Below are 25,341 nucleotides of genomic sequence, written 5' to 3'. Positions count from 1 at the left end.
TCTAAGTATTTGGGTAAAGCTGATTCCACCCTCCCGGGAGCCAGCCTGCCTGACCACATTCCCTCTGAACTCACCACCAAAATGCAGCAAAAATGCAGAGTAAACATCAGTTTGAGAAGTTTAAACTAATGCGTTTATCTCCAGATACAGCACACATGGATCACACGTTGCAGCTCAGATGATGCACGGGAACTTCTCAACCAGTGGCTGGGTCACATTTCTTTTGCACACCAAGTACTTTTTCCCACACTAAAGAACAATTCCTTCCTCACTGTCTGTAATATTGACAGCCAGTTTCAAAACTACTATGTCACGAAGTGGTTGTATTGACTGTTTATCACGCTACTCTATTTAATGAGGTGGGATCCTTATCCTTCCAGAGTCTTAAAATTAGCCTTACAAGTATGTAAATGGTAAAGTGTCCATAGGCAAGCTAATCTAGGGGTGCAGAAAGCCCCTGGGCTATTATTAATTCCAGTATTAAGTGCTGCAATACTACAGACATAATGCTAGCAAAACTGGAAACAAAACTATTTTTTGTATGTTGGTATTTTGAGTCACATATGTGATCAGTAACAAATAAAATGAACCGCTATTTCCCTACCCTGACGTTGATACCAAAATATTTGTGCAGACAAAAAAGCCTGGAACATTTCTGCATGAACAAACTGGCCACAGCAGAGCCCATACTTTGCGTGACAGCGGAGCAACTGTTCTCAGGTGTTGCACAGTAACAGAACCCATTTATTTTAATCCTTCAAAGTGAAATACATGGTTTTCCACAGTTGCCCCATTATTGCCTAATACTGTTTTCTCTGAAATCAGCACAAAATACCCCTTGGAGTCAGGCAAATGGCTGATTTCTATGTTGCTACTGAGAATTACTGTTTTTTAAATCTCCTTCCCAGTGTGGCAAAGCTGTATATACCTTAGCCTGCCTCTGTGCCACCTCACCAAAAATACAACCCTACATAAAGGGTAAAAACTTAAACATAAAGGGGGAAGACTCCTGGGCCATTGCTGCACACACAAGCCCTAGCAATCAGGAAATTTCACTCTGCTCTATTTTAATGCTGGGCAGGAGCACTTGCCACCAGCTTCTCTGGATCACGTGTAGTCCACGTGTCTGAAAATTGGGCCAATACTCATCTCTCTGCATCATCCTCTCATTGCCGCTTCTCTTCTGATGCCACATCCATTCTTCCCAAATGAAGGGTCAGCCCTTCAGAAGAGGCTCCGTCAGGGCTCAGATGCACGGCTGAATCACCACCACTTGAGGAGTCAACTGAGCTATGCGCTCCTTGCCCAGTGTGCATGTGAAGCCCTTCACTGAGGTTTGAGCAAACTCTTTTACTGTACCCACAAGCTCACAGGCCACGTGTGGCCCCAACGCAGTGTTGCCCTGGGCTAGGTGGCTTAACTCCATGCTTCAGTCTGCACATGGACAACTCTTGTGTAACAGAGTTTCATCATGGCGGTGATGTCTGTCAGTCCTGGGGCTCTTTCTAGCAGGGAGCATCCCAAAACCAGGGTTAGGGGTGATTTCCTGTCTGATGATTTGGGCCGCCTCTACCTTACATACTTTTGTGGTGGTAAAGCACTCTCACTTCGAGACCAGATGGTGCAAAGCAGTGTTTGTATAAGTAAGAATCAGACTCAGTAACTTCTGAGCTAAAAACCACCCCCAGTTCAGCAGTGCTGTGTAAGGGTTACCTTCACTGGGTTTTTAACACTGATGGTAGGTACATTAATGTTGTACTGTAATGTTTTCTCCACTGTTTAGCTGCTATGCTTGAAGAGCATCCTAGCAATAAACACCTCAAGATTAATAGTTCTTGACTGATGGCTAATACACAACAATCAGGTTAGCCAGCACCAGGAGAATAATCCCCTATGATGATAATTGGTGTATATTACAAATGACTGTTGATTCAGTTCTATAGCTTCACCATGCTTAATCTTTAATTACAATGCATGGTGCAAAACATTGCTCCTTGCAGTGGTTAAGAGCTGTGCTTGCCACACTTATTTGTGATACATGTGTTATTAAGTCACAGTTGTTAGCCTGTATGATTAAATACAATGCAGAGTGGAATACAATCTACCTGTGGCATCAGATTTGTGCACAGTAAATATGTCATGAATCCTAAAGGCAGAGAATTTCAGCTCTTAAAATATGACTGTGAATCGACTGAAACAGGTGATTTTCTTCAACTACATTTCAGTGATTGTGAACATCGCTGTTCTGCAGTTTCAGGTGAAGGACACTCACATCGTTGGGGTGGTGATAATTATAGAGAGAAGAAACTCACTTGGGCTCAGGGAAAATATTTTCCCTTTGTTTGTTATGTTCCCCTGTAGTGAACTGCACGTCACCCAACTATACAATGGGACATTTTTTAAACAGTAATGGTTACCTTGATTTTATCAAGCCTCTGCAACTACAGCACTTGCCAAGAATCACTACAATTATTATTATTATTTTGATAGATTCAAAGATAGTACTTAAAGAGAGAGTAAAAAAGGTACAATGCTTTACTGAAGTACCTCTGATACACTATATCATGTAGGAGATTAAACCCCTATAATAAAGATGTCTGTCTACATTGGGTCTTTAGTCAGTAAAACATGGAAGTGCGTATGAGGTTTTAGGTACGTGAATAATTGTAACAAACTGAAATGTATTAAATGCCTGTATGAGTGCTGTGCAGGATCAGAACCTTCTCTGAAGTCAAACTTATAAAATAAAAGGGGTTCACTCGGTAGATTATTTTTACAACTTCTTTCTTCCTCCTTTCAATTTTCTCACAGGGACAGCTTTTGGATATATTATTTTTGATCTCCTTGGATAGATATGAGATTTTGAGTTCCACACTGACCTAAGAATTGAAGTAATAAAAAAAAAATTTTCTTTGGGTTGACTCCAAATGAGTTTTAGTTTACTGTTCCAGCAAAACAAAAAATAATTGCTCACAAATAACATTTTATTACCTTCTTCTGTCAGTAGTAGAGGTAATACGGATTTAGACATAAATACATACTTGATTTATCAGACAAATCTTTAAACCTTATATAACTTGATTTGTAGTCTTTCTATAAAGATCCTTCAACTTTTTTTTACTTAATAATTGAACATCCTAAATACCAAACTAAGCAGAAAGAAACTACATTGATAAAAGGGATGTGATAGTTAACTAAATACATCTTTTACTTAGAGCTGCTAAATGTAATATGCTGATTTATGGTAATTATTGTGTGTCATCAGAACTGATCTGACAAAAATCTCCCAAATGGGTTAAATCCACATTTTTCTGTGGGGAAAAAAAAGTTTGAATCAAAACATCACATTCATTTCTACCACGAACCATTACTTCACTAGTTGATGCAAAATAAATGGTCTTTTGTTTGTGATGAGGATAAGTAAGCAAGATAGCTCTGAAAGTCACTTTGTTCAGAGAAAGAGATTATTTGGGATATGACAATAAAGAAATTCAACCAAAAGTGGCTATTGTTATGGGCACTCATCCATTACACTGACATTTGTTGAAAGGCTGAAAGATCACAATAAACAGACTAAATATCAAGTTGCATAAGATATATTGACTTTTCTGATATAGCAAATATGTGATCTATCTCTATATCTATATTATCTGTGCTACTGAGAGAAAACGGGAGAAAAATATCACCATTTAACAAGAGCAATAAATTTTTTAAGATTGCTATCCTCTCCTAGTACTGGGGAAGTTAATCTAAAACAGCTAAAAATAATACATGCTTGTCATTTGACCAATGCTAGCAATTAAAATCACACACAGAATCACTCACAAGTCAACACCAGAGGCACAATGTATTCAGTGCCCAGAACTGCAACTGTCAGCATTAAGCTATTCAATCAAGGATGATTTCAACTTTGTTATAAAATCACAAAATGAAACTGAAAATAACAAACGCAGCTGGCTTTGCCAGTTTCTTGAGGAAACATGTTTTCAACTAATTGAAAGTAGCTCTAGCACTAGCCCATAAATAACTTGCCTCTTGACACTTTTACAACAGACTACAGTGCAGCACTATGCGCTTGTGATAATCTGACGAAGGAGAATCACAGCCTACGAGCACGTCACGCTCATACTTTGTTCCAGCAGACAGGTGACTGAGTGGCACTGTCAACGTAGAAATGTGTGTATCTACAATTCAGTGGCAAATCTGCAGCCATTTGGCACGGCATCACCAAACCAATAGCACAAGTACCTCCTATGAGGATCCATTTACATAAAGGTAGAGTGAAAAGAGGAACAAGTCTGTTTCTCTTACTTCTTAGGAAGGTTTGCAAAAGTAAGAAGTGTGTCTAGACAAATATGGCAGAATTATATTTTGGAGAAAAAAAGAACAACAATTGAGAAGAGGAAAATAAAATGAAGGCATTTTGGAAGTAGCAAAAAGTCTCCTGTGGTCACAAGAAGCCTAGAAAAACTAAAGAAATGTAAGTACTGCAGACCCATATGCAGACCAAAATCAACCCAGAATTGAAAACTATTGTGTGACAAATCCAGCTCTGGCGTATCAGAGCAGATTGGAAAGGGCAATCTCATGAGGAGAATGAATCAGCTACACTGTGCAGTAAAGAAATTTTCAAATCAAATATTGAAGATATCCTTCCTAGACACTGTGGTGAGCAAAAGAAAAAGTCTACTTAAATATAACAGAAGGAAGGGAGAGAAGGATGGAAAAACAGAGGGATGCGATCAGTATCGCAGAGGAACACAACGGCCATTTTACACCTCCGTATGGAGGAACACATACAGCATACAGTAGAGCATACAATACAGCAGAGAGGAAACAGTCTAGAAGGTTCCTGGAGTGTGTGGAAGATAACTTCCTGATACAGCTGGTGAGTGAGGGAAGGCATCCTGCTGGACCAGTTGTTCATGAACAGAGAAGGACTTGGGGGTGATGTGGTGGTTGGAGGCTGTCTTGGGCAAGGCAGTCATGAAATGATAAGAGTTTCTCATTCTTGGGAAAGTAACGAGAGGAGCTAGCAGAACTGCTACCTTGGACTTCCAGAGGGCAGACTTTGGCCTGTTTAGGAGCCCAGTTGACAGACTCCCTTGGGAGTTAGTCCTGAAGGGAAAGGAGTGCAGTCAACATTCTTCAAGAAGAAAATCTTAAAGGTGCAGGAGCAGGCCATCCCCATCTGCCGAAAGACGAGTCGGTGGGGAAGACTGGCCTGACTGAACAAAGAGCTTTGGCTGGAACTCAGCAAAAAAAAGGAGAGTTTATGACCTTTGGAAGAAGGGGCAGGCAACTCAGGGATACTATAAAGATGTCATTGGGCTATGCAGGGAGATCATTAGAAGGACCAAAGCCCAACTAGAACTTAGCCTGGCTACTGCTGTAAAAGACAAGAATTGTTGTGAATGGAGTTAACTCCAGTTCGTGGCCGGTCACAAGTGGTGTTCCCCAGGGCTCAATACTGGGGACAGTTCTGTTTAATATCTTTATCAATGATGTGGATGAGGGCATCGAGTGCACCCTCAGTAAGTTTGCAGATGACACCCAGTTGGGCAGGAGCGTTGATCTCCTTGAGGGTAGGAAGGCTCTAGAGAGAGATTTGGACAGCTGGATTGATGGGCCGGGCCAACTGTATGAGGTTCAACAAGGCTCAGTGCTGGGTCCTGCACTTGGGTCACAACAACCCCATGCAACGCTACAGGCTTGGGGAAGAATGACTGGAAAGCTGCCCAGCAGAAAAGGACCTGGAGGTGCTGGCTGACAGGGCTGAATATGAGCCAGCAGTGTGCCCAGGTGGCCAAGAAGGCCAACAGCATCCTGGCTTGCATCAGAAATAATGTGGCCAGCAGGAGTAGAGAAGTGATTGTCCCCCTGTACTCAGCACTGGTGAGACTGCACCTTGAGTACTGTGTTCAGTTTTGGGCCCCTCGCTACAAGAAAGACATTGAGGTGCTGGAACGTGTCCAAAAAAAGGCAATGAAGCTGGTGAAGGGTCCGGAGCACAAGTCCTACGAGGAGCAGCTAAGGCTCAGAACTGGGGTTGTTTAGCCTGGAGAAAAGGAGGCTGAGGGGAGACCTTCTCACTGTCTACAACTACCTGAAAGGAGGTGGTAGGCAGGGGGGTGTCAGTCTCTTCTCCCAAGTAACAAGCAACAGGACAAGAGGAAATGGCCTCCAGTTGTGCCAAGGGAGGTTTAGATTGGATGTTAGGAAAACCTTCTTCACCGAAAGGGTTGTCAAGCCTTGGAAGACGCTGCCCAGGGGAGCGGTTGAGTCACCATCCCTGGAGGGATTGAAAATGTAGATGTGCTGCTCAGGGACATGGTTTAGTAGTGGACTTGGCAGTGTTACGTGAACGGTTGGACTCGATGATCTTAAAGGTCTTTTCCATCCTAAATGATTATATGATTCTGCTCTATGAAAAGGGCCCTGAAAAACCTGGCTGTGCATCGAAAAGCTCCTTCTGTGGGTTAACAGTGTCTCTACCCAGCTGGTGAAAAAGTCCCTGGGACAGATGCTGCAATGTAGGGCAGGTGACTGAGGAGAAAAGTACATGGCCAAAGGATTATTTCAAATTTGGCAATTTAATGCCGCATGTCTCCCTTCTTCTCCTGCAGAGTGTCTCCTACACCAGACAGGAAGAGCTCGCTGAGGGTACAGCAAAGTTCTTAGTAACGGCACTTCCTTGGATTTGTTCTTGTACAGAATTTGGCTAAAGGGTTTGGAGGCAACCAGGATGCTGTGGGTGGATAGTCCAGCCTTTGAGAACTTAGGCACCTAAAATTCAAAAAGGAAACAGCCTCCCGGGGAACACTGTGAGCACAAATCCACAGCTATTTCAGCTGCCTGTGAAAATGAAGGGATGGAAAGCAGAATACAGACACACCAGGAAAAATAAGTCAGGGAGGGTAACCAAACTACAATCAAGGAGGAAATGGAAGTAAGGACTGGCACCACAAGAAGCACATGGATTCTGCCCCATCTCTTCTTTCCCCACCCATACCATCTCACTAATGGAGCACATTTCATTCTGTATTCATTTTTTCTCCATTTTTGATGCAACAATGCCATAGGTTTACTAAACACTTCATGCTCATCCAAAGTCAGGCCCAGCCTAGGGACCATTCACTATACGTTATATATACATTCACCCTTCTGCGTAATGGATGGAAAAGTCGGCTTACATGTTTGAAGTTCCTAAATGGCACAAACTGGACAATGTCTCGAAGCACAGGCTCGCCCTTGGGAGACCTCAGGATCCCATCATCGCCATCCAGCATCTGCATGTCACTAAAATCGGCGTTCCCCACCCCGACGATGATGACTGACATCGGAAGGTGAGAGGCATGGACAATGGCCTCTCTGGTGTCAGCCATGTCTGTGATGACGCCATCCGTCAGAATCAGCAAGATGAAATATTGCTGAAGTTGTTGGACGAGAAGTGAAAAATTATATCATTAGTTAATCTTCCAAAGCTGCTTGCCCTTTTCCAGTATAAAAGTGTTTCTAGTAACTCACACATGGATTTTTAAATAGAAAAGAGCCTTTCTAGTGACTCAAAGGTTAAGTGTGTTTCCCATCCAAATGTCCTCAACTACCGATTTCTCCTCTTCTGGACTGTAGCTGTAGTTGAGTTCATTTCCAGGAGCTGGAGGGAGCCAAGGGATGCACAGTGTAGAAAAGGGGGTTTCTAACTGCTAGGGCTGGGAAAGTCATGACTTTGGCTGGGAAGTCTGGAATAGTCCTGAGATCCTCACTACAACTATTTTTCATCTGCTGCACAATCCCTTCTGCTGACAGTTTCTGATTACACTTTTTTTTCCCCTTTAGGAACCAGCAGGAGGCGGGGAGGAATGGGGTATTGAAGCGTTACAAGCTTGTAGCAGAGCTGTCAGGGAGGTTATGACAGCACTTTGCAGAGGAGCTTTGCTAACAGGCAGGCAGGATGGGTGCAGCCATCTGCAAACTGGAGGGTGACCCACTGCTGCCTGTGGGAGAAGCACCACACCGTAGCAGGTCTACTGCATTCTGCAGAGTAATGGGGTCCCTGAGGAGAGGAAGGGCATGTGCAGGGAGGAATATATCCAACTTCAAACACTTCATATGGAGCTCTGAAGACAGGTTTTCTCATTCTTTAAAGGAGAGCAAGCCATTTTGTGCGCTTGTCATTTCTTTCCCAAAACTCTAAAGCCCACGGAACTGGGATCGTGGGCTATGACATATCTTCACTTGGTAATGGCAAGAGTGACTCTAACTTGGATCCTTTATGAATTGTTAGGCAGCAGGAGTTGTTTAACAAACGTGCATTAACAGGAAAAATGAACAGGTCATAGAATTTGGTCAATCTGCATGAGCAGTACCAACACACTAAACATCATTAAAGTTTACGTATATGCAGTTATATAAACTGCAAGTGTTCTGTTCATCATCTCCTGCCCTAAATAAAACAAAACATACAAGGAGAAAACTTCATCTTGAAGACTCCTGCTATAAATTAATTTGTTTTTCAAACAGAAAGAGGGGAAGTTTAGGTTCAGAAGAATGAAGCAACTTATTCAATATTCAGAGGCAGCACTGGGAACAGAGTGAGCCAGCTCAGGATTAGATGGGTATGGAAATTCAAACATAGCAATTCCCTGTTTTAGGATTGGGACCCTAAATACTATCAAAACCCTGGAAACAGCAGTGGAGTGACAATCACAAGCCCAGACTCGTAAACAGAAATGTTTGGAAACTGCTGCATTAATAGGACTTTAGAAAAGGCTTAGCACATGAAGAAAGCTTAGAGAAAGCTCGAGGCCTAGTGATGAGATGCATGCCAACGTACAGCTCTGTTCTGTTCCTATACATAGGCATTTTTCTTGCAGCACTATACAAGTTCTCTCTGACATCCTTTACTCCCACAGCACTGGTCTTTTAAAGGTTTCAGATCTCACATATTCTCTCCAATTCTTCCATTCTCCCTTTCTCCCATTCTGTCTGGAAGGCAGGAGAAATATAAACCTAATGCATTTCAAAGACGTACATTTAAAACATGATCTATGCTTAAGTCTGTTAGCCCAAGAAATCTGTCATGGGTTTTGTATCAGATGCAGGCTAACAGACTTGTCTCCTGATTTCTAAAAGGCACATGATACTCCAGGTCAGTAAGAGCAAATTGAAAACTGTATCACTATAGTTTTCAAAGGAATGGTTGGAAAAATCCCCTAGTTGAAAAAAAAAAAAGTTTTAGTACAGCCTCTGATAGAGATTTGAAATTGGGTGTAGGGAAACATTTGAACTCATCTTCTTGTACGATCAACATTTTAGGGCTTGGCCCCTAAATTTTTGTAACTTTAGTGGTGTCATTTGTGTTTCCACAGTGAAGAACTGGGTGTGGTACAGTAAAACAGCTCTAAAAGCAGGAAACGGAACAGTGGGGGAGGAGTTTAAAGTTGTGACTATCGAAGCTATGAAGGCCAGATACACTGCTCCAGCTGGCACAGACTCAAACTTCTGCCTGTGAAGGCAGTTACTGAAAACTGAAGGTATGATTCACTACATGAAAAGGCCTTGTTTTGATGGCCTGTGAGAGCGCCATCATAAGACAAGAAAAAAGCCAAACGCAGCATTATACCCTTACCGAGGCCTCCTTGGTATTGGTTTCCTCTGATGCTGATTTTGCCACCTTCTGGATGATGGGAGCAATGTTTGTCGGCCCATACAGCTGCAGCTTGGGAAGGCAGCTCTGATAAGCCTCCACAACACCTTGTATTCCTGGCATGAAAAGCCACACAAAATGCAAATAAATGTGGAGCACATCACCAATATCACGCTTGTTTAAAATATAAATAAAAGGTAGGTTCTCAATGAATAAATTCAAAATATCACACAATTAGCAAGGACTAACAACTTCAGATAATTTCCAAGAAGCTGTCTCTAGTTGCCTTGAATCTAGTTTGTAATATATAATTCATTATACTATGCTTCTCCTTCCCAGCAGTTTTTAATGTCTATTTTCCAGGAATCATCTTGCAATGCAATAGCTTCCATCCTTCTCAGTTCAAGGTGTAAGTGATCACTTCCTGATCACCAGTTAAGATTCATGCTAAAAGGGCAGACACAAATTAAAAACACTTCAACACTTCTCTCCCCTCCTGTTCAGATAAATATTTATTTCTGTTTATCATGGTAGTTACCAACAAATTTGCCCTTTGTACTTACAACCTAGAGCTCTCACGGAATTCAAACATCTTTTCAAATACCTGACTGCCCTGTGCCAAGAGAATAATTTTTCAGGGTGAATTTGCATAATTGCTCACAGGTTGAATTCGACTATGCCCAAAAGCTGTGAAATCTTGGAAGAAACAGCAGGATGCTTTGCAGTCTACAGAAAAATGAGCTTTAGTCAAGAAGTTTTGATGGAGAACTAGCTATTTTTGGCTTTTTCATTTCAGGATATATAGCCAGAGCAGGGAGAGCAGACTTCTGCTGACACACTTGACAGATCACAGAATGGAAATTGGTGTTTTCAATCATTGAGAAGAAGGATTTCTTGAAGTGATGCACATTAGCCTCTGCATTCAGAACTCCCAGTTTACCAGACCTAAAGGATTAGAGGTCTAAAGTTGGAAGGAAAGTGATAGTCTGAAGAGCTTTGTAAAGGATGCTGAAGAATGAAACTACTTCAATAAGATCCTAAGCCAGTTTCAGTTTGCACTGAGACTACCTCACTCAGGAGGTTTTACTCAACCATGTTTATAGGATATATGGGTGCAGACCTGTTACTAACAAATTGCAGGGAGTTGTAATTGCTTTACAACGGTACACCTGAACCTCCTATGAAAAAATGGTGGAGAACGCAATCTTCTCTCTTTGTAGATAGTTAGAAACATATTTTTCCATTGCAGTACTCACAGACAAAAGAACACGCTCCAATTATAGCTATGATTGGCTAAAATGTTAGAGTAATGTTACAAAATTTCCCTTGGTAATTCCAGTGACTAAATTACATATTGCAAAACTAACCTTTTGTTAACTCCCAATTTAAAACCTGCTAAAGATTTCATTACATATACTTACTGATCTTGCATGAAGGCCTCATAAATCTTCCCTAAGATGATGACAAGATACACTGTAGTTTTTTTCTTGTGCATTAAAATAGTATGAGATAAACCTTACTCCCTGCATTCCACACAGATTTAGCATGGTTCGTGTCAGAAGGTTGCTTTCATCTTTGAAAGAAACATGTTCTAGAAACATAATTTCTTGTTTGCTATCTCAGATTAATCTCTCTTAGAAATATCTACTGTCCTTATATATTCAAATCCAACAGGATATGTCAGCAGCTTACTTTGTAGCTTACTTTTCTTGGACTCCTTTATTTTAGGGAGAGTCAAAGTGCGTTTTTCTTCACAATTCAACTCTTAACATTTTTAATTGGAATCCACTTTCAATAACTCTGATGAAATACAGTGTATGCATACAAATATGGGCTTAAGATGCAGGTAAAAGGCATGCATGTGTAGAAGCATTCATTCAGGTTAGAGTTTGTCGCTTTCCTCCTCAGACAATAAAGGCTAAATACTGAGTGTAACACTATAAATATAATATACTAATAATAAATATACTAATTATAAGGCTATAAATACTAACATTTTCAAGAATGGAAATGGTAATAGAGGAGGAAAGGTGAGGATATCCATATTCTATGAATTCCAGGGATCTTCATATCAATACACAGTCCTTATTCAATGTAGCATGATGCTTCACACTACCTTGTGCCAGCAAAAGCTCACTAGTTCCACACAGAAAGGGATTTCATTCCTCAAAAGCAAATTAGACACATACATTTTATATTGGATCCAACCTCTGTTTCTTGGTTTAAAGCAAGATACTCTTCAGCAATTTTCCTTTGTTTTTTGGCAAGTATGCTAAATATTCCAAGGAAAAACAGTGTGGTCACCAAGCACTTTATCTCCCTCTCACTCTTGCATCCTCTCTCCACACGATATGCTGGTGTTACTGCTCTTTGTGTCACCTAATACAGTGAGAGGATCTAGAAAACTTCATAGAACAACTGGCAGTAGGAACTAATCAAGCATCCATCACAGACAGGTGATGAGCAAGCTGCAGCAGATGATTAAACAACACATTTTCTGATCTGTCTCCTTTTTCTGCTTTCATCTAGACTGATATTATTTTAAATGGTATCATTTAGGACAAAGAAGTGCTTTTTATATCTCATAGGTGCCTGTGTGAGCGCTGCAGAATTTCTTCCCTGGCCACCTTTTGTGCTGCAACCACCTTTTTATGCCTTATGTTAACTTATCAGATAACTGAGTCTTATGCAAAGAACCAAATAAAGTTTAAATACATAACAAATATTAAGTGACATAAGCCAATGCAAAGCTTATAGAGCAGCTCCTTCTTTTTTTTTTAACCTCCTCTCATTTCCATTGCTACATTTTGTTTTGCATACATAGTATGGTATGGATAGTAATTTCTTTACTTGCAGAGGGTTTGTCTGTCCAACCTCTGACCTGCTGCTGGCACTACATAGATGAGACAGCCTTTTCAAGTACCAGTCAATCAATACAAATCATTATGTAACAATGTCAGTGTGACAAAAGAATTAGCCTTGGACTCAAAAGAGACAGCAAAGGGGGAATAAACAATGTGTTCTTTGCATAGACTGCTAGGGCTTGTTTTTTTCTGAGGTACACAGAAAGTGAGAAAAGTCCTGCATTTAGACTGGAAAACAAAGCTATATTTGAGCACTACATGCATAATATGTTATCACCTTGTACTGACCATTGTTAACTGAGATGTTTTAGACAGATCAAACACCAACGTGTCTGTGTTCGGAAGCCAGCAGCTAACTACATTTTAAAATACGATGGTCCAAGCAAAATTCTGAGGTCTGTTTTGCTTCCTCACCTCAACCCCACACTCTCAGTGTGACTAAAATCTCAACTTCAAGCTGGCTTACAAGCTTACAGGCACATCTAGATGCATACATGTAATTTCAGCTTCTTTTAGCTCCATAAAAGCAATATAAAAAGCTGTGTGACCACATCAAGGAGGTGTAGGACTTATGCGCAATTACATTTCAAGCATATGACCTGCAGAGGCTGGGGCAGTCCAACAATCCAAGTGCAACAACAAAGCAGGAATGACCACTGAACCAAAAACAGAGGTCTTGCATTTAAGATGCATGAACTCTTAATTCTTTTAATGTCTCTTTCCCTTGAATGGCTTGTCCTCTCTTCTTTTCCGCACTTCATTTCTTGGCATCTTAATTCTCATCCTGAACATATTCTGCTGACCATGCCTGAGCTAATAATCCTGAGAAGGACTGAAAGAAGCAGCTAGAAAATTTGAACAGGAAGAACATTTTGGAACACCCATTTCAGTGTTTGGAAGGTAGCAGAAAGTTAAGGAAGAATAACAACCTATGGATTTTAGACAGCAATGATCATCTGACCCAGACTCTCAAAGTGTTAGTCTGGGATCACTTGTTAGACTGTTTAGAGATTATCGTCCTGTTATTCTCATCTTTTACAAAATGTGGGAATTGTGGCAGGAGATTCTCCAGAAAGACAGCATCAGTCACTGCAGACCTCACTTACAAATACAAGACAATACAGCAAAATCTGCTACGTGAATCTGGCCTCTGACTACTGAGAATTAGTGATTGTAGCTAGAACACACCAATACCTTACCCTGTGTTAAAACAGCTTCTTGCTGCATTTGCTGTCATGAAAGTATGCTTCCTTCTATTACAGCAGTCCTCAGCTGCTGCCCTGACCCTCAGGTGGTGGCCATCGCTGGGCTGACTTGCAGCAGGTTGCTGGTACTATAGGTCTGGCCAAAGAACTGGCTCTACGCAGAGGGAGTCTTGGAACGCAGCCTGCTTTGGCATGCCCTGCCCTTTGCTGCACAACCTACGATGTTGCTGTAGCCGGAGATCTGGAATGCATCTAGAAAACACGGCTTTAATTTTCAGAAATGGTAGTGATTTGGAGAAGTTCAAGTGCTGAATGTCCAACATGGTGTACTTTCAAAGGGACCTATTTTTCAGGAACTTAATGTGTGGCACTTTGTAAAGCTGAGCCTGATGGCTGGAGTCTGTGAGGTTTTGAAACTCCTGGCTGCTTTCTTTAAAAAACACTTTAAACAATACTCAGGGGATAAAATAAAAAATAAAGCACATTTTTCACACAGCAGAAATAAAGGCAGTCTGTCCTAATGTGAGTGTTACCTGCGCATTCTGGGTTGTCTTCATTGAAATTGATTGCAAAATCATGAGAGACCTACAGATAAAAGGAAAGAAGAGAAGACGACTGTAGTCAGAAAAATTATTCCAAAAGGATTTGCAGTTAAATACCCTTTACATTCTTTCTGTGTTAACCAGACATCTTTCAAGCTTTCAGCCATTAAGTGTACGATATGGTGCCAGCTGGAACTCCCTGCAGAAACAAAGTAACAAAACTGGAATCAAACTTGTCAATAACAATAAAACCAAGGGGAAAAAAAAAAAGCACAAAGAAAAAACACCGAACTACATGAGAAATCACATAAATATGGTGTTGGGATTGGGCTATCAACACCAGCTGCAGAAGAGGGGTCTATTGCTGAGGAGATTTAAATGCCAGCTCTCCCTAGCTCAGCATCTCAGATGGCAGGAGAGAGAAAGCAGGTTGTGATAGAGCTCTGACAGCACCAGCTCAGCCCCCTGCTGAATCCTGCGTTCCCACGGGTGGGCAGTTCCTCATTTGAAGGCCGTAGGATTACTGGGAAAATAATTTATTCTCCAAAGAGATCAAGGAAGTCACTCAAACCCACTGTGAACTAATGTAAGAAACGTAAGGGGTCTAAGTTGGTTAAGAAATTAGATTAAGCTGGGGGGAAATTAATAAGAAAAACATGAAGACTCTTGTTTTTCCTCAAATTTAGTGAATATCCCATTCTCTCTCTCTCAATCTGTAAGAAAATTTTCTAAGACCTATTTTCTAAGGGGAATTACTGTGAATACAAAAAAGTTGCTGATTTTCTAGTAAAACAATGTATTGTATCTCTAGCGGCTTGGGAAAGTCATACAAGGCTTCTGTATGTGCAAATAATGTGAGGCAATGTAAGTCTCGCGTTCCAGGCTTCCTCTATCTGTCTGTCACTTAGAGATCTGCATCCACAGTACAAATCTGTTGGGACTAAAACTTTCTTCAGATGGTCTTTTCTGGTTTTAAGGTTTGTTCTCGCCTGCATTTTTTCCAGATTCCTTTTTTGCTCCTATCTTTGATCACTGAGAAGGCTCGATTCCTTTTAATCTCTTCAGCTCTGAAGCTCAGTCTCTTAATTCTCCTGTTTGTCTTCAGTTGGCCTGAATGAAGCCCAACTTTTGTCTTGCAATGCACAACATATATATATATATTTTGGTTTGCAAAAAGTGGATATGGCTGAGAGTTAAGCAGGTGATTTGCATAATTTAAAGTTGAATTTAGGTGTATCATCCCAGACGCATGAAGGCATTTATATAGTTAACTCCAGTTACAGACCTTTGAGACTTTATAGATCTCTGGAGGACCTTTGGAAGTGCTAGCAGTCCTAGTCATATGGAAAGCAACCTGTTTACTCCCAGTACAATGGAATCTAGATTATTTGCAGAAAGAGATTTGCTTGTTGGATGTCGCTGTTTATTTGCTCGTTTAGATGACTTCACAGCACACCAATTGGTCTATGACTAATAGACCCATAGATCTAATATGTGATTACAGAGAAGCTTCTGTAAAAGCGAAGTGGTATAAGTTGGCTAATTACTGCCAAAGAGAGCTTCTCACAGAGAAATCGAATTTCCCCATCATATGCTGGCCTTGCTCACCACAGTAACGCCTAGCATTACTTATTAAGAGGTTAAATAAAGCAGGACTTCTACCATGATGGGAAAGGACCGAAGCAAAAAATCACTGAAGAGCCTGCAGCCAGCTCAGCCCAGCCAGGAGTTTGCTGTCTACACCAACTATCAGCCATCTCTTACAAAGGGCTTTACGTGGGCCATTCGGACTGCCCTACTCAGCCATGGAAGATAATGCTGAAAGTCAGGACGTATCTTCCTTGCTGAGCTCAGAAGAGCAGGGCTGTCAGATCTGCTTCAGAGGTGCTCCAGAGCTCTTCTCTCTGGCTGCTCCGTACGTCTCTTGGCACTCTTTGCCCAGCTGGTATCTGCCAGTCTCATGACCAGCTGCAGGCCAAAGGTAATTGCAGCTGTCAAGAACGGTTATGTGAGTTTTCACTCACTGATGATTTTTTTGTTGTTCAATAGCCTTTCTTCTTCCTTTAGGCTTTCTGTATTTTGTAGTAACTGCGTCTCAAAAGCAAGAAGGATGGCGATGCATGTTTATGTATTGCAGGCTGACTCTTTCAACACTGTGCCTCTTTGGTGATTTTATTTCTTTATTCCAAATACATTTGAAATCATAGCAAAAGGAGTATCACAATTCTTTCCCAGAGCTATGCAAACAGTATTTTAATCTCATATGCAAGCATGGGCTGGATGCTTTTGTTGCTATACCTCTTTCAGGATGACACTATACACACAATTTATCTGGTTCAGAGCTATGGCACCAAGGCTATTATTAAAAAAAAATGTTGACAACTGTTCAGGCCAATAAGGAAATCCCAAGTCTAGTAAGCATGCACAATGATCCAAAAAATCCTATTGTCTGAGCAATGGCAAAGCAAGTGGCCCTCATACACTGTCATCCTGATTCACCAAGAACAGTGTTAAAATTTATCCTGAAGGCAGGACAGGAAACACAATGAATGCAGATGTATCTGGTTGTTTCCTGTGATCTCTGAACAATATATCACAATTTAAACAAGATTAAAGTACAATGTAAAGGAGACAAGTTCTTTGAGCAGCTCAGCGATGGTTCACAAACAGGAAATCATCACCTGAGGCAAGCCAACAGCTGATATTTTTAAAGCAGAGTTTCTCCAAATGCTCAGAACTCATTCCTCACTCGGGTGAGTAAAACCAGCTGGGATTCAAACTGTCCCTGTCCTGTCTCCCCTGTGGTGGTCAGACTTCAATAGGGTCCAAACCAGCAGAGACTTCAGGCGCATGACATGTACTGAACGCCTTACTGAACTTGGGCTCCTACCTGATAGGACTGTATGTAAAGCCCACCCATGTCAGAAGGTGGTTCAGATCAATATTCAATGCTTTTGTTTTCAAAACAGTGCAAGGTAATAACCCTCCCTCCTTCCCCCCCCCCCCCCTTTTTTTTAAAATTAAACATGCAAGGGCTTTTGTGACTGAAAGGCAAACCACGTGGATGACAGAGGACCAAAAGCTGGCATCGTTTTGATATTGAATGTCACAGCTCTCATGCACTCCCGGAACTGATAAGATAATGGGGAGAAGGAGACAAAAGTGTGAACATCTAAGATGCTGAAGACTGGGAATCCTCAGGGGAAACATAACAAGACACTTGACTGTTCAGAAGCAAGCTTGTTTATACAATATACTAGGGTCATTTGTATGACGGATCAATCTAACAGCCAGGAAATCCTGGAATCTGTCACACCACGCAGACACAGAATGACTGCTATATGTTGGTACCTGGCACAGAGAATTTTGCACAGAACTGCAGACTGTGGTCCGTGGTGGAAGTCGGACTCATGATAAGGAACGTCCTTGCGGAACCGTGATTGTGCCACAGACCCTGGATTAAGTTTCAAATATGGAGCTGACCCTTTGCTCAGCTCTCCTCCTCTCTCTTAACATCAATCCATAAAACCAATCCATAAAGGGAAAGGAGAGAGCAGAGGTGATTACATACGATCAGTGTGGCATTACTGGGGCTGCTGCACAAAACACCACTCAAAGTCTCCAGCTAAGGACATTTACTTGCACTTGGCTATGTATTCATCTTTTCTCTCTGCTGGACTCCAGATAAATTATTTAGCAGATGCCACCACGGATGTGGGACTACTAAAACACAGCTGTCCAGGAACTTCCTGTACCTGGAACATATTATTTTTTCAGGTAATTTCTTCAAGGTTTTTAACAAGCAAAAGAAGTAACTCTACTATACATTGTGATGTAGCTTACCACACCAGCATTTCTTAGGATACATCAACTAAATAAATGGTCTAAAATATTTTTGCTGGGGCAAATTACAGTAATTTTTTTTTACCACTGTACAATGCCTCCACTGCCTGTACATACACAGTGACAAGCACCTGCATACAGAAGGCAGTTGTCCATAAATGTGATGGCGCCCATGAGACTCTTGCAGGAATCATAACCATACTTCCATGGGCTTATGATCAGTTTAATAAAAAAGTCACATTGACAGCAGGTAACTTATTTCCTTCATGATGGGATGTAATGAAATTCATCCTCATAGCATGGCCCTGGCTAAAAAGGTTTCTAATTAAGGCTGAAAGGTAAGGATGATTTCCTAATTAATGAGAATTTTTGAGATTTCTTTTTTAAAAAAAAGTCTTCTGGACTCAGATAGAAACTTTAAAACATAAACAAAAACCCTACCTTGGAATCTGACAAATAATAAAACTCCACAAAATCATAACGCAAATTGCTAGAAAGCTTTTGGACTATGCGAAGATGTTTTATTTACGTTCATGGAATCATAGAATCATAGAATGGTTTGGGTTGGAAGGGACCTCAAAGATCATCTAGTTCCAACCCCCCTGCTGCGGGCAGGGACACCCTCCACTAGACCACGTTGCCCAAAGCCTCATCCAACCTGGCCTTAAACACTTCCAGGGAGGGGGCATCCACAACCTCTCTGGGCAACCTGTTCCAGTGCCTCACCACCCTCACAGTCAAGAATTTCTTTCTAACAACTAATCTAAATCGGCCCTCCTTCAGCTTCAACCCATTACCCCTTGTCCTGTCACTACACTCCCTGATGAACAGTCCCTCACCATCTTTCCTGTAGGCCCCTTCAGGTACTGGAAAGCCACAATTAGATCTCCCCGGAGCCGCCTTTTCTCCAGGCTGAACAACCCCAACTCTCTCAACCTGTCCTCATAGGAGAGGTGCTCCAGCCCTCTGATCATCTCTGTGGCCCTCCTCTGGACTCGCTCGAACAGCTCCATGTCTCTCCTGTGCTGGGGCCCCCAGAGCTGGACGCAGTACTCCAGGTGGGGTCTCACAAGAGCGGTGTAGAGGGGCAGGATCATCTCCCTCGACCTGCTGGTCACGCCTCTTTTGATGCAGCCCAGGACACAGTTGGCTTTAAGTTGCATCGAAACATGTTATTCTATTTTGGCCTCCACATTTTTTTGAACCCCTTTTACTCTAACTGAACTTCCATTTTTTAAAATAGAAAGCTGCTTTGACTCAAATACCATGTTTCTCATTCATTTTGCAAATGCTGAATATGGATGCCTCAATTCTGAAAATTGGTAATCTTTTTTTTCCCTCTCCAGATTGTTGAATTCATTTAAATTAACCTTCCTGTCCCAAATAGCTCCAGCTTTCCAGAAACCTCTATGGCGATGGTACTGGAACTACTCGACAAACAATCTGACAAATTCAGCCATGTTTAGGAACACTTTCTTACTAATTTAAATAGAGATTGTCAAAAATCCATGAACAATAGATGCATACAAGCGTAAATGCTGAGATGCACGATGTTGAGCACTTATCTGTGAATAAATTGAACACTATTAAGCCACTGCCAGTCTGAAAATTAAATATGGAATGCCTGCATATTTTGCAAAAGCTTGAGACACTAACAGATTTAAAGAACCATTGCTCAAAAGCTATTATTTTCAGAATGCTCATTAATCAAATAGTTTGGGAGCTGGACAGCTTGTGTCTCTGGCTAGGACCACATTGTAGACATTTCTGCTTGGCAAAGCTTGGCCATTTATTTTCCTTTGTACTTGATTTTTGAGCAGGCTGCCCAGTTTCCGTGTCTAAATCCAGGTTGTCTGGATAAGGTAACAAATTCTGGTTTTTCCCCTGGCCTGTTACACATCCTTGTGTTGGTTCTTTTTTGTCGAGTTTGCATATATTTTTGCCCTCAAGCTCCTGCAAAGTGTGGGAATCTCAAAGACCACAGCACTTTTCAAGTCTTTTACCCATCCAGCAAACCAGACAGGGCAGGTTAGGTTCGTAAAGATGCTATACTGTTTCTGTAACTGCAGTGAGGTTCTCTCCAGAACCTCTTCCCAGCATAAGCAGTGAATGAAGCTTTCATTTAAATATGCAGAAATAACCAGGAGTGTCTTAAAACAAACTGCAAGTTGTTTTGTACCTATTCTGCTGTCAGCCTGCAATTCTTCTTTAGGAAAGAACACTTCATTTTTGACAATACACCTGTGATGGGGCTGACAGACTTCTAACTTCCTTTTCATTTTAACATTAAGTTTTGTGCTGCTGTGTGGTTTTTCAGCTCCTTTGAGTTCTGTCTGCTAAGAAATTAGTGTGTGTGGTTCAGCTTTCTTTCCTCCTCTTCACTGTGACCTTTTGAAGCAGTGTCTGAGTCCATATTATCTGCCACCTCTTTACTTTACACCAGACTTTTCAGACACTTCTTCTTGTTGCAAAAAAAAGTGATGGGTTGGTGACCGCTGTGGAATAACCGGCATGTTCTGCAAGTTTCATGCGTTGGAATATTGCTCGCAGAGGTTTACTTAGATCAAGGAGGAGGGTGATGCATTTGTCAGGCCATGGGGAAAAAAGATCATGTTGCTGAATATTGGATGAAAGATTTCTAGACTGACGAGGAATGTTGTATACGGCATGTCTGGATTCCTTCACTCCCACAGATTCCTTATGCCACTAAGAAACTGCTGTTTTTCTGCTAACAGCTGAAGTGTTTCATTTGGAGCTGAAATGAGGGAAAATAAAGTCAGCATAACATAGTGGTATCCTCTTGAAATGGAAATCCTGTGGAAAGCATATATAAAAACATGTTTTTAAAGGGGTTCACCCTCAAGAGATTAATGAAGAGCCTGCAGAGGTGGACACTGATGTTTTTCTGATGTGTTAATATAAAATGGAGGTGTGTATTTTCCCATGGGGAATAACAGTTGGCACAGCAGACATTGCTTTTGTCATAGAATGTAGAAGGATGTGAGGATGCTGGAATCTCACTAAACGGACGGGTGGATACAGTCCTCCAGGCTACTGGCAGGAGCTCAAGTCAGTATGAAACCAAGGCACTGGTTTGACGTAACACCACAAATGGACACCTTTCTCCCATGTGGTCTAGTGCACCAAGGAAACCTGGGCAAAAAGATTTAAAGCTTACGGACAGCCTGAAAACAGCAACCTGCAGCTGGTCCTGAACAGCAATTGATCATTAAGTGGATACTTGTTACCACTGATTCATGCTGAATTCTGAGTTACAGGCCTCACTTTTCTACAGCTTGTGACCGAGCATAACATAAGTTAGACCTGAATCCACTGGATCCACTTACTTTGCTTAACTGTTTTTATCAGGCTGCTTACCTATGGTCTTCCCTCACTGTGCTATTGCCATGCATATGTCCGTCAGCTTTCATTTAGACTTTTAAGGAAGCTATGGTTTTTTTATTTGTGTGGAGGCTCTTACTTAGAAACCCTTGGCAGTGGGAGTAATTTCTTCCACAGCCCTAGCAATTTGCTGTCTACTGAAAGAAATAAAAGAGCAGCTGTTGGTGTGCAGAGACCAGTGCGCTATGAGCAGGTTAGATCATCTCATTAGGACTGAAGGCTCGAAAGCAGGCACTCTAAATTAAAATGAAAAGCTGATTTATCCATGTGATGGGGTCAGAAATGACAAGTTCTCATAATGATTCAACCTAAATTTGAAGATGTGAATTCTTACAGTTATGACACTGCTATTTTTAATAAAACAAAATATATGTATGACTTGTAATACCTTTGACAGAAAGCATCAAAAAAACATTTGAATAGCACAAGATCTGCAGTGTTGGTGTAGTGTCTATATTGTTACCATATTTTTGCAGCAGAAGTTAAAAAGTTAGGGGAGACAAGATGGGAGTTCTTTTTTCTACAGTCTTTGTTACTTTTAATTACACCAGTTTTTTCACTGTTTCCTGTGCATCTTGGCCATGCTCCATGTCAAACACTACTCATTGTTGGCTTTAAATTAACTTTATGATACTGGTATAGACTAAATTACTGAAGGATTTTCGGGTCTGTTGGTCTTGACTTATTAATGCATCATGATGAGGCTGACTCTTCACTCTCTTAGAGGGTGTATCTTTCAATTTAGAAGGGTAGCCAAAGTCAAGTAGGTTCTTGAAAGTGTTGATACAGTTTATTTTATGAAGACAGATACCTGTATGGACTGTGTAGAGTATCATAGTGAGGGACAGATGACTGTTAATTCCTAATCCAGTTCCAGTTGGATGTGCCCATGGTAGACACTAAGCTAATTATTTGTCCCCATCTGTTGCACGAAGGGCTAGTCCCCCTGCCATGTGGTTCTTCTCTTCTTCAAAGTTTTATTACATTGGTAAGCTGATGCCACGTCATTTTGCCTTTGTCATTTTTCTGTCACAATTTTCCATAGCGGAGATTAAAGATGTTCTGGCACTCATTTGCATCTCTATTTACTTTGGGACTTGTTTTCTGTACTCATGCATATGTAAACCACAAGGAAGTAGCCCCATCTTCTTATGTTTACCCTTATTTTTCCTGAACTTCTTAAAATCTGAAGGTCTTGATTCATCCATTTTCTTGCTTTGAGAGGTTAGTAACATACAAACTCTTCATGGCAGCTCATGCTATTGGGCAAGACCCTTCATCCATGGACGGGCTACTAAGTTCAATGCAAGTCTCTGACATTCTTAAGAGTACTTGTCAGGAAATTATCCAAACACCAGTTCTGCCAAAGCAGAAAAACAATTGGGCGTTGGTGAATGTAGGAATATTTGGTTACAAAGTCCCCCTGAATTCACTTTCTGGCTGGGCATGTGTTTTTCAGCTGACACCTGAGATATGCTCTCACTATCAGGTGAAAAGGCTGTTGCTTGGGACTAACAAAACTGGTATGTTGGGAGGCATTTGGACATTTGAGAAGTAGCTACTGTGGTTCACTAATGTGTCTGGTGGCAGAGGCTGCTCAACATGTTTATTCTGCAAAACACTCCCCCTTATGTAGCAGAGATGGTTGTCAGCTGCTGCAGTTGGAACAGATATACAACAGACACAGATGTTCTCTGTGTGTTTACCAAATTAAAATCTGTATCAAAGTTCTGGAAGCCGTCTCTGATTTTGGAAAGCATTAACACTGGTGTTACTTTTCAGGAACAGAGCAGGCAAAACACCTTGTCAGGCACAGTCCATTTTTTTATCACAGTCCTTTTTAGCTTAGAAGCCAATGTTGTTAAGACATATGTTGACTTACCTTAGAGACCCGTTTGCAAGACACTTATTAAATTTGCTGTACATCACTACTGTTATTCTTATGTAGGTATCAAACCTGGAAGCCATGAGGAACATACCGGTACATTTTTTCACATGCTGATCCATGCTTTATAATGCTGAGTGAGACATCACATGATCCTTCTCTGCACAGAATGATTCTCAACTGGCCAGCGTTCGCCTCCATACCGCAGCCACGGCTGAGAGACACAACCCAGAGCAGGGCACATGGGGACAGTGGATGAAGTCTGCATGATCAGAAGCGCAGTGCCGCTCTTTCCCAGACAATATCTGAGTTACAGAATCTCCAGCTAGGTTTTGGTTACCTATTTGTGCAGAACGACTCTTCTGCCCACACTACCTCTGCGTATGCAACACGGGATTTGAACTTCTGCCCATGTTTTCTTAGGCCTTTCTCTGTTGGATGCTCCTTCTGTCTTCACTCCAGCCCTACCAGACTGTATATTTACACTCACAATTGCACCATCACTGTGGATCACTCTCATTTTGTTTTGTTTATAAATACTTCTCTCTAGCATGGATACATGCTCTTATATTTCTCTTTCTCGTATTGAAGATGTCCACTGTGACACAGAAATTTGCCACAGAGCAAAACTCTTCTACGGTCTTTATTTTCAGGAAGATGTTCAATCTCTTCACTATAAAGCATAGACACTAGGCTGCTTGCTGAACCACATCTTCCAAAAATGGTTTGTCTCAAACCGGAGCTCACAAAGCTTCAAACTTCCTTTCTCCTCCTGCTAGAGTGTTCTCCTCTTACTGGACTAGCATCCATTAACAATGCTTTGCCAATATCATGAAATATTTTGGGTGTAACACAACTATTTTAAGTCTAACCTTGAGTTCTGGTTTCAGTGAGGTATTGCTGGATGAGAAAGCCAGATGAAAGAAAACAAGCAGTAGGAACTGCTCCCCACAACCCTTCCTCTTCACCGAACCATTTCTCCCTTACTTTGTGCCTTATAAACCAAGGAAACTAAAAATTGTCATTTATGCACCTACTTTGTATTCTGGGGGTATCCTTGCTCCAAATCCAAAGGCTGGGAACATTTTATCACTGGAAAAGAATAAAAAGAAAAGGAAGAGTTCCCAAAGAGAAATGCATTTTGTTACAATAAACATTTATTCTGTAAGCATTCATCAAAAATGTAAAGCAGTGCAACAGTACAGAAAAGGCTTTTAGGTCAAGAGTGTTACATGGCAGACTGGAAGGGTATCAGATTAGAGAAGGAAGGGTGTGTGCTGACCAGATGGAGAACGATATGAGAGATTTTTCAGATGAATTCCTAGTATTTTTGGGAAGTTAAAATCATTTGGAGAACACTGAGGGATCAAGGTCTCTTGCACTTGTACAAATGCAATAACGGGTCTGTATTACCCACTCTTTTGCACTATCTCGCTGCAGCATGAGGGTGAGTTGTCTTCACAGCCTGTAACAACATTTATTTCATATAAATATGGATGTGCTCCCTCAGCTCAGAAAATGGGTCTAGTGAAGAAATGACTCTGTAATTAAAAGTGTTTGCAAATTTGGATCCTTACAGTTGTCCAGGTGCTAAAGAGACTTCCTAAAATATCCCAAAAGGGGCAGTTTCATGCCCCCAAACCTGTGAGTTCTGTAAAGCTTTCCACCTGCATCATCAGTAGTTCCACTAAAACAAGATTATTTTCATTAGTCATAGGTTGACTGATAACCTAGCAAATGCTGTGGCATGGCCAATTTGCTTTCAAACACTACAGTGAGGTTGTTCCACCCCAGTTAGATCTTTAGAGACAAAAAATCCTGATTCAGAGGACCTGGAAACTTCAAGGCTGTTAATACCCTTTCAGAAACGCAATAATGTCTCACACAGCCCACGTGCTGTCAAGCTGCCTCTTTCCAGATGGCAGTGGAAAACAACAAGCTGTAAGGAATG

At 41.3% G+C, this 25,341-nt stretch overlaps 1 protein-coding gene across 6 annotated transcripts in view; it reads right to left on the bottom strand.

Moving 5' to 3' along the window:
* CPNE4 (copine 4) overlaps positions 1 to 25,341 on the bottom strand; it is a 358,320-nt gene that overhangs the window by 1,491 nt on the left and 331,488 nt on the right. For all 6 annotated transcript variants that reach the window (XM_075745652.1, XM_075745650.1, XM_075745651.1 and 3 more), the window contains exons 12-15: positions 24,428 to 24,482; positions 14,252 to 14,303; positions 9,632 to 9,765; positions 7,194 to 7,430 (exon numbers count right to left, since the gene is read on the bottom strand). In XM_075745652.1, the coding sequence (XP_075601767.1) occupies positions 7,194 to 7,430; positions 9,632 to 9,765; positions 14,252 to 14,303; positions 24,428 to 24,482 (478 nt within the window). The remainder of the gene's footprint in view (positions 1 to 7,193; positions 7,431 to 9,631; positions 9,766 to 14,251; positions 14,304 to 24,427; positions 24,483 to 25,341) is intronic.

Source organism: Balearica regulorum, chromosome 2 (assembly GCF_011004875.1).
Source record: "Balearica regulorum gibbericeps isolate bBalReg1 chromosome 2, bBalReg1.pri, whole genome shotgun sequence".
In the NCBI taxonomy this organism is placed as follows: Eukaryota; Metazoa; Chordata; class Aves; order Gruiformes; family Gruidae; genus Balearica; species Balearica regulorum.
Note: the sequence above shows the minus strand (reverse complement) of the source record. Positions and strands in the feature narration are given on the sequence as shown.